The 16605-nt window shown below is 45.9% G+C and overlaps 1 protein-coding gene across 1 annotated transcript; it reads left to right on the top strand.

The window, feature by feature from the left end:
* The first annotated feature begins 4484 nt into the window (after window positions 1-4484).
* On the top strand, window positions 4485-9392 carry LOC119435467 (putative phosphoenolpyruvate synthase). Its single transcript, XM_037702318.2, has 4 exons — window positions 4485-4573; window positions 6442-6544; window positions 7815-7889; window positions 9245-9392. The coding sequence occupies exons 1-4, from the start codon at window positions 4505-4507 to the stop codon at window positions 9316-9318; spliced, it is 321 nt and encodes a 106-aa protein (XP_037558246.1). The 5' UTR covers window positions 4485-4504; the 3' UTR covers window positions 9319-9392.
* The last annotated feature ends 7213 nt before the right edge of the window (window positions 9393-16605 follow it).

The following is a 16605-nucleotide window of genomic DNA, read 5'->3' as shown; positions in this document are numbered from 1 at the left end:
ATAGCACTGCCCGGTCGCCTCTGCATACACAGCTGCGTCCGTGTAGTATGTGTTGTACCTATGGTTATTAGAGTACGTTGATTGAATGTGTTGTGCACGTGCTTTGCGCCTTTCTTTGTTGTACTTAATATTCTAACTTCTAAGTATTCTAAGTGCCATTGACCTCTCGACAGCTACGCGCGTCTCTGGGCCAATCGATATGTTATTCAGCAGCTTCGAACAGCAAACCCGTAGGCGAACATCTTACTTCAAAAAGTACCTAAAAAAGAACTAAGGAGAAGAAAGGGTTAAATTTTTTATGCAATGAAGGTTCTTCGAATACTTTGCGCACTTTCCGAAATCTGTGTCCATGTGTCTCCAACAGTTTTCGCCGACCCAGTAACCCATGTTGTATACCATCTTGAGCCACTAGGTAATGTGCTCGTGGTCGGGATACCACTGTGACCGTTGCGTTGCGGTCATTCCATTTTTGCCATCCGACTCTGATCAGGCCATCGTCTTCATACAGTGGTCATCCTAGCGCCTGGCATGCGGAATGTGATATAACGTATTTAGGTGGCCTATATGTCGTTGTCACGTGTATTACCGCTACGTATGTGCTGGTTAAAGGAAACCGTAAGTTATTTGTGAAAGTAACTATGTCTGAGGACTGTATCAGGCGCGCCGTGCAGATATCTATAAATCACCCAGCTGTCTATGTGTTGTGATACGCTGGGCACTCTTGATTGCTTCCTGACTGTTGAAGTTTGAGGGAATAAGATGGCGGTGGTCGGCGGCCGATGGAGGTTTGAAAGCGGGGTTAGGAGACAATATCGTTTTCTTCAAATACGTGCCACGGGCGTTGAAGTGAGCCTTTCTTCTTTAAGGTTAGGTTCATGAATACGCCAGCGCGGTTCTGGTGTAGCGCTACTACTATAAAAATGGAGTCGTGCCTCATTAAGAATGACATATTTGTTCCCTGCCAAACATTTTCAGAAGGCGAGTTGTCCGTATATATTATCAGGTCATTATGAAATATGAAATGGATATTGTAGCGAGAGCTACAGTGGCCGCATTCTCGCCGTTTCGCTGTGGCTGGTGGCCGTACCGCGAGCTGAGCCGTTGCCTAGCAACCGCCGCAGCTGGAATGGATGGATGGATGCTATGAGCGTCCGCTTTGAAACGGGGTGGGGGGTTGCGCCACCAAGCTCTTGTTATTATTTTGCCTAATGTCCTACAATTATTTTTGAGAAACACACACATACAAGGAATTCCAGGCATCAACCTTTTTGCATCATTACTGGGAACTCTGTTTCTGTACGTCTCCGTGGTTTGTGGTCTCCCTACTTTTCTGCCACCAACCCTCCAACCGCCTCTTACTAATTTCTACAGCTGACATGTTTGCTTTGCCCGTGCTATCCCTGAACCCAATGACTTCAAGGAGGTCAGAGGCGCCTAGACTTGCAGCTGGGTAGATTTGTTCACATTCCAATAAAATACGTTCCACCATTTCTTTAGCTTTACCACAGCAAGCACACTCAGCTTCGTCCTTGGTGTACTTCGCTTGTAAATACGCGTTCTAAGGCATCCTGATCTCGCTTTGAAAAGTGAGTTTCCCTTTGAGTTTTCATCAATTATTTCTTTGCTGATTTCCTTTTTTTCCTTTGAGAAGCTTCCTTCATAGGAGGTTTCTTTTCCATTGCCACCACCCATAACCTTGTCTCAGCCTCTCTCACTTTGCGTTTGGCGTTCTTTGTTGCCGTGTTGCTGGCCATACCGGTCACATATTTGCTGGTAAGCTTCCTAGTTATTTACCTCCACTGTGAGGCAGCGCCGCTCGCCGCGCCATCTGGCGTCGTCTTCTCGAGTTACCACGGCGCTGCAACGCGCCGCGCCTCCGCAGCTGTGCTGCAAGCGTTCGCCGCTTGCATCTGGCATGACACCAGAGGAGGAGCCGGTGAAACCGCGTTGCAACAGAGGGGGAGCCGGCGTTGCATGGTATATATAGAAGGGGCGGCTTGGTGGGATTCGTCGGCGATACTGAAGGAAGCCAGGCTTCGTCGTCGGAACGAAACCAAGAGGGGGTAGTGAGCCGAGGAGACGGCTCGCGGCTCGAGCCGCACGCGTCGAGAAGCGTCGTAAGTGCGAAGCGGCCAGGCGAGTAGATTCATATGAGGATAGCACCCGAAACGTGTTCAAGTCATTGGACGACAACCCCATATCCTCTCGCCTCACCGACCATCGGGCCGTCTTTGTGGAAATTGAGAAACAGGCTGAAGACTTTCAAAATAAATTCGTTACACTTAAAAAAAATCACAGCATATCCACGGGGTGAATGATGATGAGTGGGGCGAAGCTCCGGGGGATCATTCGGGTAAACCACAGCTACGCACGAGAGATAAAGATAGCGCGCGTCGGGAACGAACGCCCTTGTGCACCGCAGCGCACCTAGCTACGGACGAGAGAGAAAAACGCCGGAAGCGTTCTCCGCAAGCCGGAAGCTGGCTTCCGGAACCGGAACCGGAAACGGAAGCGGAAGTCGGCTTCCGGTTATACTATACATATACATATATATTGCTAAGATACGGGAGGACGCTTGAAAGTGAAGGAAGACGACGTGAGTTCGGACTTAGAAATCATCGGTCCCTAGGCCTCTCGCATCCATCATTTCCATTAATAAGCGCATCTCACCGTACGTTGCGAGCTGTGAACTGTGTCAACGCTACAAGCGCCCAACTAGCGGACCTCCCGGACTTCTGCATCCCATCACGCCCCCTGCTTCACCATTTGAGGTAGTTGGTGTTGACCTGCTTGGCCCTCTGCCGCGATCAACGACACGCAACCGGTGGATTATAGTATGCGTCGATCACCTGACACGCTATGCAGAAAGTGCGGCGATTCGTGCAGCAACGGCCACTGAAGTTTCACACTTCATGCTCTCATTTGTCATTTTACGCCATGGATCCCCGCGTGTTATTATTAGTGATCGTGGCCGGCAATTTGTTGCCGATGTGGTTGAAGAGCTTCTCCGGCTTTCTACGTCTCATTTCCGTCACGCCACCCCGTACCACCCACAGACTAACGGTTTAACCGAACGGACCAACAGAACTCTCATCAACATGCTTGCGATGTATGTTTATTCCGCTCACAAAACTTGGGACACTGTGTTGCCTTTCATAACTTTCGCCTACAATACTGCAAAACACGAGACCACCGGATACAGCCCATTTTATCTCCTATACGTCGGCCAACCGCGCACAGCTCTCGATTCTATCCTTCCGTTCTCAGAAACCACCGAAACTTCTCAGGCCGAAACACTTTGCCGCGCAGAAGAGGCCCGGCGCATCGCCCGCCTTGGTACTTTTGCCTCCCAAGAACGCTCTAAAACCCGCTATGACGAGCGCCATCAGCACGTATCGTACGAGAAAGGCAATGTGGTGTGGCTATGGACGCCACTTCGGAAGCGCGGCCTATACCAAAAGTTCTTGGCCCGTTACACCGGCCCCTTTGTCGTTATGGCACGTCTCAGTGATGTCACGTACGTGATTTCTCGACTCTTGTCTACTGGCCGCCGCTCAAGCAAGACCAACGTCATCCATGTCGCCCGTCTTAAACGTTTTCACCACCGGAACTCCAACTGACTCGCCCGGTGGGCATCGTCTGCAATGGGGGGAATTGCTACGATACGGGAGGACGCTTGAAAGTGAAGGAAGACGACGTGAGTTTGGACTTTGACATCATCGGTCCCTAGGCCTCTCGCATCCATCATTTCATTAATAAACGCATCTCACCGTAACAGTATGTATATATGCGTATACATACATATATGGACACACAACGACATCTATTGAGCAATTCATAAACTAGAGGTGGCTACATACTACTACTACTACAACTACTACTACAGAGGAGGGAACGACCCACACCCTAAGGAGCTTCGCCCCCAATATTTAGTCTTTAATGTAACCATAACTTAACGAGAGGTAGCAACCAAACATAAACCCTCAGACGTACGAAGGCTAAACGATAGAGATGTAACTGTAGAGAGAGCCAAGCTAAACAATAAGATTAACCATACATCTCGCTATGCACACCCAGGCATAACTGAGTTAAACCACAGCCAACTTGTACAATTAACGTTTCTTTGCTTTCGTGCTTGCGTGTAGCAGAGTTTAAACACGCATATGGTAATCAGCTGTGAGCATATTCCTTGATGATTTGCTGGTAAGAGTATAAGCAGACCAATACGATAAATACAGATTCCGAAGCAAAGGAAAGGCATGCTGACTCACTCTAAAAGAACACAACAGCACAAGTATCGCAGCCAAATTGGTTGTCTGTGTGCAATTAAAAAACTTTAACATTACATGTACGGGGCTTATGAACTCAACTTTCAGAGCAGCGTTACCTCACTACGTTGACGATGAGACCTATAGTATTTTAATTGTACTCTCGCACAATAATTGGAAAATTCGTTGCTTGATTTTTGTTTTTGGCACGCTATTCTTTCTTCGCAGGAAGCCCGATGTCTCAGGGCGTCGTTGAAGGCAAAGCCCGGGTGGTGCCATCGTTTGAAGAAGCCCACCTTATACAGGTAATACAGTCGAACCAGGATACACCGAATCCGAAGGGGATCACAAACGAGTTCGATAGATAGGTAATTCGATATGTAACATAATAGACCCTGATGGAAATGGCGGCTTACCGAATGGTGCGTCCGAGAGCCGCTAAGTTACTGCGCGCAACTCGGAAAAAAGAAAGCAAGCACACTTTATTTACCAGCAAAAAAATTACTGGATCACATTCAACTTCATCGCCAAAGCCAAGATGATTCGTTCCTTTACACAAGCAAGCGGCCATCGCTAGCGGAAAAACGAAATCACGAATACGCACTCAACCCACACGACAACGCCACGAAAATCGGAAAGAAGGAATGTTGACGTTCGAGGCACCACGCGGGCTAGCCGAACAGCTCGACGGTGCTCAACTGACTGCACACACGACCCACATGGCTCTACTGACAGCACGTTTTCTTCACTTCCGGGCGCCAGAAGACCTCAAAGTGCGGAAAGAAGTGCACTTTGAGGTTATCCGCGTGGCGCCGCGTTCGATATATCGAATGTGCTGGTGAACGGGCGTACTCTATACGCGTGCACCAGCCCTATATATTTGCTTGGGATTTTCAAGGGTACTTTACAGCTGTTCTATATACAGAATAATTCGTTATATGTGGGTTTGATACATCCGTGTTCGACTGTACGAGGCCGGTAACTTATACAGGGAGCACTACCACAGCGTGGCTGATAGTGCGTGCGTTATTTTGGCGGATGTAAGCATTGTACTCGTCGTAGAGCCATGGAAGTGGTAGAGAATACAAATATATTAAATGGCATAAAATGGTGTGATGATGATAATAATAATAATAATAATAATAATAATAATAATAATAATAATAATAATAATAATAATAATAATAATAATAATAATAATAATAATAATGCACTAAAATTTTTCAAGCAGCATTGATATGTAATTCGGCCTTGACTACTGTTACAAGTTGATTTTACTCCCAAGATCACGTGTATCGTGACGCCATCGGGCTAAAAAGTATGTTCCACATCCGCCCACCATGGTTCTGAGTGGCACTGGCTAACACTCCTAGGGCTAGATCTTGTAAATATAAATACCCAAGTTAGTGGACGAATTAATGGCCGTCGCCGTAGCACAATTGGTAGTGAAACGCACGCGTAATGCGGAGCTTGCGGGTTCGGCTCCCGCCGGCGAAAAGTTATCTTTTCGTCCACTTGCATTTCCTATTTCTTTATTATTTTCTACATTCCATTTTCAACTTCACTTAATTTCCCCGAAGCTTTCCTTGGTATCATTGTCTGTTGGCTTTATGTGGTTATGATTAACAAAATCGAGCCCCTCGGTTCACCTTCTTCTTTCGCAAGTTGATTTTACTGTAACATATAGCACTTAATAAAGGCAAGCAAAACGGTAAGGTAAATATTAGCACTTAGAATAAGTTCATAATTTTTTTTGATCGTGTATGGGCAATTACGCAATGAGAGTATTTGCAATATTTACGCATTATGAACAGGTGGGTAACGATTACGGGTGAAGTCTGCACTCCCAACAAGCTCTCAGACTTTAGACCATGAAGGTATTAGAATAAAAGTGTATTTTTGAATTATGCCAGACTACCCGCGAATACTTTCTTTTATTTTCTTTATTTACCATTTTCTCTTTAAAGAGAGATCAGAGAATGTCGTTATTCTGTTGTACAGTGTTAAGCAAAAGCGGCAGGCAACTCATTCATGTTCAACTACGTGATACGAACCACACACCTCGTTGTGTACACCTCGTTGCATTATCATTGCAATATGCACACCTCGTGGCATTATCGAGCGAAATAAAGTTAAGTTCATAATGCAGCTACCATTATTTCTCAATGCACAGAAGGGCGAAATACTGGTAACGACTGCAACCGACACCGGCTGGACGCCCTACTTCCCTCTGTTGGCCGGAGTCGTGACTGAAGTTGGCGGCCCGCTATCTCACGGTGAGTGCTCAATGTGCGGGGAGCTCAGGCTTCCTGAAGTGATATCGGAGCTATGCACAGTGCAGTTATTCGACAAATGGTATAGTAAGACTACGGTCTTACTACCATTTGGGTAGTAAGACCGTACTCTAAAAAAGGGCCTAAAAGTAACCGCAGCGCAGTCGCGTGGTACAGCTTGTCGGAAATCGTTTACAATCCGCAGCCCTTAAGGAGGCACGGCGCAGAACGCGCGTTTGTTCTCCGCCATGGGTTCACTCCCCGTGAAAGAGTGCGTCCCTCGCGCCCTTTGACTCGCACATACAGTGTTCGGCGGCGCGCGGCGACGATTTCATCTCCATTGACGTCATACGGAACCTCACGGCAACGGCGACGGCGACGACGACGGCGACGCCGACGGCAGAAATCTGCTTTAGAGTGTCCATATAATTGCTATCGCAATAAAAAAACTAGTTTGCTCCAAGCTGTGCTGACGCTCACCTTTGGTACCTCTAGAGATTAGTGTTGGGTAACACGCCATCATCTTTATTTGTAGCACGAGGGAAAGAATGTCGGCACGTACGATGGTGCTGAGCTATCGAGCTCTTTTCGTTCCCAGCAAAGTGGACGCTGCAAATGTGCGTCTGATTCCGCACCGGCTGCCACTGCTCGCCGTTCGGGCTGGAAAAGAGAAATTAATTGTTCATGCATGCATGCAAAAGGTGAAAATACGCACATGAAAGTTATATCGTTCATGGACAAAATCCGAGGTGTTGTTGATCTTGCGCGCCGCACAGCCGTGATCCAACGTTGTCTTCTTTCAGTTTCGTACGATTTCCAGAACCGGTAGAATTTTACAGGCGGTTGTTTTCCAACAGTGTTCCTATAGCTATTATGGTAGCCATACACGCAGCAGTACGGAGAAGTGCCGGGCTTTCGCGACTTTTTCGCGTCCTTTTGGCGAGCTGCCGTGCTGCTCTAACGTGACTGCGCGCCTGAGAGCAACTAACAGCCAACCTAACTTTACCGCCGCCTACGGCAGGTGGCGCTACCAGCTCGGCTGGAAACACCAGTGCATTAGCCCAATACTGTTGGGGTCGACGGTGGCGAGATATTACTAAAGAGCTGGGAGGCTGTACCTGCAACGCTTCGCCGAAGCGAAGACTTCCTTGAACGCGGGGTGAACTCGTACGGTGAAATTGAAATGCCGTGCAGCCTCTGAGTTAGTAAATTGAATTCACGTAACTCTCGCCGTGAGAAGAGAAACCATTTATGCTTCTCACATTTCTCGCAGGTGCCGTCGTCGCTAGAGAGTACGGGCTTCCATGCGTCGTCGGGGTCGAAGGCATCACCACGATGCTTGACACCGGTGCGTACCGTCACTTGGTCGGAAAGGCCGTCTTTATGTTTCTAGCGAACTTTAATGCACTTTCAAAAAGGGTTTGTCACGTACTGCACAGCGTACATGTCCAAATATTCAGCGCTGTCAGAATGAAACCTAGGAATGCTGCTTCTTCTCTATGAAACAGATGACTTTGCCAGGTGTAGCAAAAAGTAAAAAAAAGAATATATATATATATACGAAGAGAAAGAATGGAAGAAAAGAAAGCTCTGAATACTTTTTACGCTTAGCAAATGCAGCAGGCAGATGATTTTGGTCGAGGTTTCTGTTATAATAGATTATTGGTGTTGCCACTGACACCCGTCGAAATGAGTGTGGCGTTTATGTTCGGATGGCTGCAATCCTTTTAGCAATACGTTTCGTCATATTGTACACAAGTGATTTTGTGCCATTGTTGCCTCACTCGCTTTTTTTGCTGTTTTTCCCGAACCTTCCTTTTGACTAAAGCTCCGATAAGGTCCATTCGTGTTGGCGCCGTTCGCGGCTACACAAGTTGTCTTTTGTCAACTCTAAGCGATTTACTTATTTAGCTATTGTACCATTACCGCTTACAACGAACCATTATATATAGAAGGGCCAATGAATACGTAATGTCAGTATCTGCATATTTTGGTATACAGATACCAGAAACAATTACCAACACTTACGAATGAAATAGCCGCGCATAATACAACGTAATAATATAATGTAAGTTCTAGTAAGAAGATAAGGACGTAATAGAAGAAAAACAAACATATTGCATAGCAGGCTAGTCGTTGCACATTAAGGAAATCTCAGAGAGTAATAACATGTGTTGTAGAAAGCAACGATAAAACAGCGACACTTTCAGAATACATGATTATCAAAGTATACTGCCGTAGTTTAGTAGGTGCCTTATTGAGAAGTGATAGCTGGTACTAATGAAGAATAGTAGATTTGATTGATAATTTCAGACCTGGCTAGATTTTAGAAAAAGAAATGACCACATGTAGGTGTCTGTTGGAGTGCAGTATTTACATTTTAACAACGGTTCAAACAAGCTGACGTGCAACACGCCTACAATTACAACTGCAAAACAACCATGACGGCCCAATAAAAGCAGCTCTAAGCCTCACCTTTCCTTATGAAGTTGGTCAACTGCATTTATGATGAAATAAACGTGTCGTGATGTTAGCGGAATGAAGCAGTGTACAGGAAATTTCACCTTGCAATAGGTGAAAAGTATATGACAACTGAAATAAAAAATATAACAAAACGACCAGGCAAATAAGCTTAACCCGCACTTACAGTTTAATTGCGTGAATATGCACATGAGCCTGCACTAATTTTTTGTTTCTTTTTAGGTGACTATCTCCAGCTGGATGGTAACAAAGGTTTACTGAGAAAAATAACGATCCCGGCAGCCGAAGAAGACTGACGAGGGTATTTTTCAAGAAAAAAGAATAAATATGTACAGTAGAATGAGTACAAATAAAGCATGGGCGAATGATTTTATAGTGTTGGTTTGTAGTAGTAAAATTTATGTCTGAGTGGGAGGCGGGAGATATGAGCGACACTAGAAGAGGCGATGAAGCAAAAAGTCTGGGAAAATTCATTGTGACAGTCGAGAGGAAAATTGCGCTGTGCAGAGGCGTTATCTTTGCCTTAGCGTTGAACCATTACTTCTATAAATAGTTTGGATTCCACCATGTTGCCGACGTGAACACCGAAGATGGCACTGGCTTTTGCAATGAACCTTGCAAATCATAATTAGTATAAATTGTGCGAGTGATAACGGGTGCGCGATTATGACTGACAATGGCTCTGATAGAAACACGTGCCGGCTCTGGAAGCGCAGCCATCACCTACAGAAATGGGATCTTGCGTGATTGATTTATTTATTTACAAGGTTTCTGCTAGCCTTAGAATAAGGCCGTAAGCAGGAGTGGGCAGTGAGACAATGTCTCTCTGGTTGAACAGAATACATTATAGCACACTGTAATGTTAAACAAAAGTGTTGAGAAAAAAAAGAAAAACACTGAACACACAATTGGGAACATATTTAGAGAAATACAAATAAATTACACAATGCAGAACATATACTGAAAGGCCAAAGTCAGAACAGCAAAAGGATTAGAACAGATACGATGACAAAAAAAAAGAGAAGGTTGTTACAATTGTTTCAGCTGCGCTACAAAAGAACGCACTGTTGCTGCATCCACAACATCACTCGGGAGACCATTCCACTCACTTACAGTTCGTGGAAAAAAAGAATGCTTGTAGGTGTTAGTCCTGCAAGAAAATTCCTTGAATTTTTTTGAATGATACGCCCGCGTGGGTCGTCGCGTAACTTTTTCGATGTATGCACTGGAGGCAATGCCATGCTTATCATGATAGAGCAAGTACATGTATTTTAATCTTTCGCAATGTCGTCGTAGTTGCAAGGATTCCAATTTCGCTGTTTGAAGAAGATCACTAACTGAAGTATGGCGACTGTACGAGCGAAAGATAAAACAAGCGGATTTTCTCTGTACTTTCTCAAGTTTATCAATAATTTTCTTGGTGTACGGATCCCAAACCACGGAGGCATATTCCAAAAGTGGACGGATATAGGTTTTATAAGCCAATAATTTTATTTCTTGAGTCGTCTGGCGTAGAGACCTTCTTAGGTATCCAAGTTTTTTCGTGGCTTTCTTTTCTATAAAAGTGATGTGGTCATTCCACCGGAGGTCTGAAGTGATTATTACACCTAGGTATTTGTAATAATTTACAGCACTAAGACAGCGACCATTAATCGAGTACGGAAAAGTCAGTGGCGCCTTCTTTCTTGATATTGTCATACGAACTGTTTTTTCTGTATTGATGCTCATTTGCCATTTTTCGCACCAAATATGCAGTTTGTCTAGAGCACTACTTAATAATTTGTGGTCATTAGGATTATTTACCTCATGGTAAAGGATACAATCATCTGCGAACAACTTGATCTGTACAGGTATTTCGTTTACGATGTCATTGATGAATAATAAAAAGAATAATGGCCCTAGAACCGACCCTTGCGGAATACCGGATTTCACTGGTGCCGGGCATGAACACGAGTTTGCGATTGATACACATTGGCTCCTAGACGATAAGTATGCCTCTATTCATGACAACAAGGAATTATTTTTTAGTATATGTTTTAATTTTAACAAAAGCTTTTGATGTGAGACACGATCAAATGCCTTCTCGAAGTCCAAGAAGATAATATCTATTTGACTGTGTTTATCTAAAGATAAGGCAAAATCATGTATCGTCTCAAGGAGTTGGGTAACCGTCGACATACCCTTACGGAAACCGTGTTGTCGCCGATCAAGCACGTCATTTTGCTGCAGAAAATTTGACACATGCTTAAAAATAATGTGTTCTAACATCTTTGAACAGGCACATAGTAAAGATATTGGTCTGTATGAAGTAATTTTTCAGCTTTAGGGATAGGGACAACTTTCGCGTGCTTCCAATCTGTAGGGAGTTCTGCAGTGGATTATGATTTTTTGAATATAAGTGACAGGTACTTCGAACACCATTCGGCATACCTTACTAGAAATGTGTTTGGTATACAATCAATTCAAGGTGTCTTTTTTTTACGTCAGTAATAAGAAGTAGTGACAAAACGCCTTCTTCAGTTATCGTTATGTCAGTAATTTGAGGGACGTCCTCAGAAATTACAACATCGGGTTGTTTGCCATCGTCGACCGTGTAGACAGAACAAAAGAACTTGTTAAATGATGACGCAAGTAGTGATTCATCGGTGACTAATTCACCGTCAATTAGGATTTTGTACGCCTGTCGCTTCTTAGGTGACAAGTGTCGCCAGAACTTCACGGGAGACGAAAGCAGAAAGTTTTTCAAAGATGTAATAAAATAGTAGTCTTTAGCCTTTTTTATAGTTTCATTTAACTGTAGACGCATATCGGAAAGTTTCGATACATAAGCCGGTGATGAGTTCTGGCGCAGCTTTTAGCACACTTTCTTTAGCTTTCTCCGCGCGCGCACTACTTCTCTTGTCATCCATGCCCGAACAGAATGTACTCTGATAATCTTTGTGGGAACGTAATTTGTAACGCATATCATTACAAGATTTCTGAAGAAAACACACAAACCGTCAACAGAGCAAGTGCGTGACTCGTACAAACTATTGAATTCAGAAAATGATATATCTAACAAGTCAAGAATGGCGACGTCATTAGCACGTGTAATGTTTGGCACCATGCGTTCTTCTTTCACTTTTTTTCATTATGCGCAATGGAATGGTTAAAGATAACATTCGGTGGTCAGATACGCCATCAAACACGTGCAAAGTCGGATTTCGACGAAGGATGCTGCCGCTCACAAGAAAAAGATCCAAAATAGATTGTGTGTTGCTTTGAACACGGGTGGCTTGTTTTACTAGCTGTGTTAAGTCATGGAAGAGGACAATGTCGACCAAAGGCTCAGCAGCACTAGAAAGTGGCTCTGGGAAGTCATTGTCCCATTTAACGTGAGGAACAGTAAAATCGCCAGCTAAGAGTACATTACATGAATTTGTGTTACAGGTACACAGAAAATCATTCAATTCGTCGAAAAAGGCTCTATCGGCTTCCGGAGGGCCATAAAATGCACCCACAACCAGATGAAGTTCCTCAAGATACATTTTCATAATGACACACTCAATTCCAACTATGTGAGGCAGCCTGGCCACATTTAGATAGCTTTTAAACATAATAGCTACGCCACCGCCACGGGAAGGTCTGTCTTTCCGATAGATGCTATACCCTGGAGGTGTTATTTCATCATCGTTAATATCTGAATGTAGCCAGGTTTCGGTGATTACAATGACATGTGGTGTATGCGCAAGTATGATACTTTCTAAGTCATCAAGTTTGTTAATAATACTGCGGGCGTTAAACTGAATACATCGAAGTAATTTGCCTGGCTCTGCTGCTGTTCACTGCTGCGATTTCTTAAGGACATTCCCCTGAACTGGCACTCTTTCCCTGCGGTCTGCATCCGAAACGAATAGAGTACCATCAACTCGAATTTTGTCATAGGTTAATTCCACTTTTTCGCCTGCCCTTCGATTTTCCGCCGTGCTTTCCCAAAGATTTCTTCTTTTATGCCGTGTCGCTTCTGAAAAGTCCTCGGAAATCGAGATACCTGTACCTTTAAGTTTAAAGCAGTTTTTTAGTACAGCTACTTTATCGCGATGATCAATAAGTTTCACGATTATTGGGCGAGGCTTACTTGGCTGTTTGCGGCCAATTCTGTGAATCCTTTCTGCAGATGATATTTGGGTGCCTAAGACGTCAGAAAATACGCCTTTGAGTACGCTTTCACTGAGCTCGTCGGAACTTTCGTTAATTTTTTCCGGGATAACAAAAACAATCAGGTTATTTCTCCTACTTCTATATTCTAGGTCTACCAGTTTGCTTTCTAAGCTTCCGACCCTTTTTTCCAGCTTATATGTCATTGCCTTCATTTCAGTTATAGCAGTAGCGACTTCTTCTATTTTCTTTAACTTCAATTCAATACCACCCAGCCTCTTCTGAGTAATTTTCTGACCTTCTAAGAGTTCGGCAAGCAACTGTTGAACGTCTGGGCCAGGATTAGGCTCGACGTCGCCACACAACATAAGCAAAGAGAGAAGCAATTTGCGTCCAACAGAGCAGATTATGCATAAGGTGCGTGGGCATGTCAGCTGGACAAGGAACGGATCATCGCATTTGACGGATGAAACATCGTCACTAACCTGCATGAAGAAAACAAACGGATTTGACATGATGCCGACGTGAGGCCAGCCGACATGCCCACTGAAGAAATTCGATGGATGCTGTGCATTTATGTCCTGGGCTGATGACGTCAATGTAGCCGCACGTGACAGCTCCCAGCACGGTCTGAAGTAGGCTTGTGCGCAGTCTTCAAAATGTCCCATGGGTTCAGCGAGGATGAGCGTGCGATTCATTCCTCTGGCCGCCGCTTTCGATCCAAAGGCAAGCAACTGCATGAAGAAAACAAACGGATTTGACATGATGCCGACGTGAGGCCAGCCGACATGCCCACTGAAGAAATTCGATGGATGCTGTGCATTTATGTCCTGGGCTGATGACGTCAATGTAGCCGCACGTGACAGCTCCCAGCACGGTCTGAAGTAGGCTTGTGCGCAGTCTCCAAAATGTCCCATGGGTTCAGCGAGGATGAGCGTGCGATTCATTCCTCTGGCCGCCGCTGTCGATCCAAAGGCAAGCAACTGCATGAAGAAAACAAACGGATTTGACATGATGCCGACGTGAGGCCAGCCGACATGCCCACTGAAGAAATTCGATGGATGCTGTGCATTTATGTCCTGGGCTGGTGACGTCAATGTAGCCGCACGTGACAGCTCCCAGCACGGTTTGAAGTAGGCTTGTGCGCAGTCTCCAAAATGTCCATGGGTTCAGCGAGGATGAGCGTGCGATTCATTCCTCTGGCCGCCGCTGTCGATCCAAAGGCAAGCAACTGCATGAAGAAAAACGGATTTGACATGATGCCGACGTGAGGCCAGCCGACATGCCCACTGAAGAAGTTCGATGGATGCTGTGCATTTATGTCCTGGGCTGGTGACGTCAATGTAGCCGCACGTGACAGCTCCCAGCACGGTTTGAAGTAGGCTTGTGCGCAGTCTTCAAAATGTCCCATGGGTTCAGCGAGGATGAGCGTGCGATTCATTCCTCTGGCCGCCGCTGTCGATCCAAAGGCAAGCAACTGCATGAAGAAAACAAATGGATTTGACATGATGCCGACGTGAGGCCAGCCGACATGCCCACTGAAGAAATTCGATGGATGCTGTGCATTTATGTCCTGGGCTGGTGACGTCAATGTAGCCGCACGTGACAGCTCCCAGCACGGTTTGAAGTAGGCTTGTGCGCAGTCTTCAAAATGTCCCATGGGTTCAGCGAGGATGAGCGTGCGATTCATTCCTCTGGCCGCCGCTGTTGATCCAAAGGCAAGCAACTGCATGAAGAAAACAAACGGATTTGACATGATGCCGACGTGAGGCCAGCCGACATGCCCACTGAAGAAATTCGATGGATGCTGTGCATTTATGTCCTGGGCTGGTGACGTCAATGTAGCCGCACGTGACAGCTCCCAGCACGGTTTGAAGTAGGCTCGTGCGCAGTCTTCAAAATGTCCCATGGGTTAAGCGAGGATGAGCGTGCGATTCATCCCTCTGGCCGCCGCTGTTGATCCAAAGGCAAGCAACTGCATGAAGAAAACAAACGGATTTGACATGATGCCGACGTGAGGCCAGCCGACATGCCCACTGAAGAAATTCGATGGATGCAGTGCATTTATGTCCTCGGTTGGTGACGTCAATGTAGCTGCACGTGACAGCTCCCAGCACGGTTTGAAGTAGGCTTGTGCGCAGTCTTCAAAATGTCCCATGGGTTCAGCGAGGATGAGCGTGCGATTCATTCCTCTGGCCGCCGCTGTCGATCCAAAGGCAAGCAACTGCATGAAGAAAACAAACGGATTTGACATGATGCCGACGTGAGGCCAGCCGACATGCCCACTGAAGAAATTCGATGGATGCTGTGCATTTATGTCCTGGGCTGGTGACGTCAATGTAGCCGCACGTGACAGCTCCCAGCACGGTTTGAAGTAGGCTTGTGCGCAGTGTTCAAAATGTCCCATGGGTTCAGCGAGGATGAGCGTGCGATTCATTCCTCTGGCCGCCGCTGTCGATCCAAAGGCAAGCAACTGCATGAAGAAAACAAACGGATTTGACATGATGCCGACGTGAGGCCAGCCGACATGCCCACTGAAGAAATTCGATGGATGCTGTGCATTTATGTCCTGGGCTGGTGACGTCAATGTAGCCGCACGTGACAGCTCCCAGCACGGTTTGAAGTAGGCTTGTGCGCAGTCTTCAAAATGTCCCATGGGTTAAGCGAGGATGAGCGTGCGATTCATCCCTCTGGCCGCCGCTGTTGATCCAAAGGCAAGCAACTGCATGAAGAAAACAAACGGATTTGACATGATGCCGACGTGAGGCCAGCCGACATGCCCACTGAAGAAATTCGATGGATGCAGTGCATTTATGTCCTCGGCTGGTGACGTCAATGTAGCTGCACGTGACAGCTCCCAGCACGTTTTGAAGTAGGCTTGTGCGCAGTCTTCAAAATGTCCCATGGGTTCAGCGAGGATGAGCGTGCGATTCATTCCTCTGGCCGCCGCTGTCGATCCAAAGGCAAGCAACTGCATGAAGAAAACAAACGGATTTGACATGATGCCGACGTGAGGCCAGCCGACATGCCCACTGAAGAAATTCGATGGATGCAGTGCATTTATGTCCTCGGCTGGTGACGTCAATGTAGCCGCACGTGACAGCTCCCAGCACGGTTTGAAGTAGGCTTGTGCGCAGTCTTCAAAATGTCCCATGGGTTCAGCGAGGATGAGCGTGCGATTCATCCCTCTGGCCGCCGCTGTCGATCCAAAGGCAAGCAACTGCATGAAGAAAACAAACGCATTTGACATGATGCCGACGTGAGGCCAGCCGACATGCCCAATCGTGCGTGATAAAGCGTGATGTGGAACAGCGCATAAAGATTTCAGTCTCTGAAATAGATGGATGGGTAAATAATAAGCAGAGAAATTGTGAAAGAAACTTCTGTCGCGAATTTTATTAGGGGCGCCGTTGGCAGGCTGGAAAATAAGGGTCTGAGCACAGCAG

The sequence above is a fragment of the Dermacentor silvarum genome, unplaced genomic scaffold (genome assembly GCF_013339745.2).
Source record: "Dermacentor silvarum isolate Dsil-2018 unplaced genomic scaffold, BIME_Dsil_1.4 Seq729, whole genome shotgun sequence".
Taxonomy (NCBI): Eukaryota; Metazoa; Arthropoda; class Arachnida; order Ixodida; family Ixodidae; genus Dermacentor; species Dermacentor silvarum.
This window is presented reverse-complemented; position numbering and strand designations above follow the sequence as displayed.

Bases quoted from the DNA above. Each gene is read 5' to 3' on its own strand.
- LOC119435467 (XM_037702318.2), top strand. From the start codon at position 4,505: ATGTCTCAGGGCGTCGTTGAAGGCAAAGCCCGGGTGGTGCCATCGTTT. The intron at 4,574-6,441 runs GTAATACAGTCG...CTCAATGCACAG, and splicing joins AAGAAGCCCACCTTATACAG to AAGGGCGAAATACTGGTAAC. The intron at 6,545-7,814 runs GTGAGTGCTCAA...CATTTCTCGCAG, and splicing joins TGGCGGCCCGCTATCTCACG to GTGCCGTCGTCGCTAGAGAG.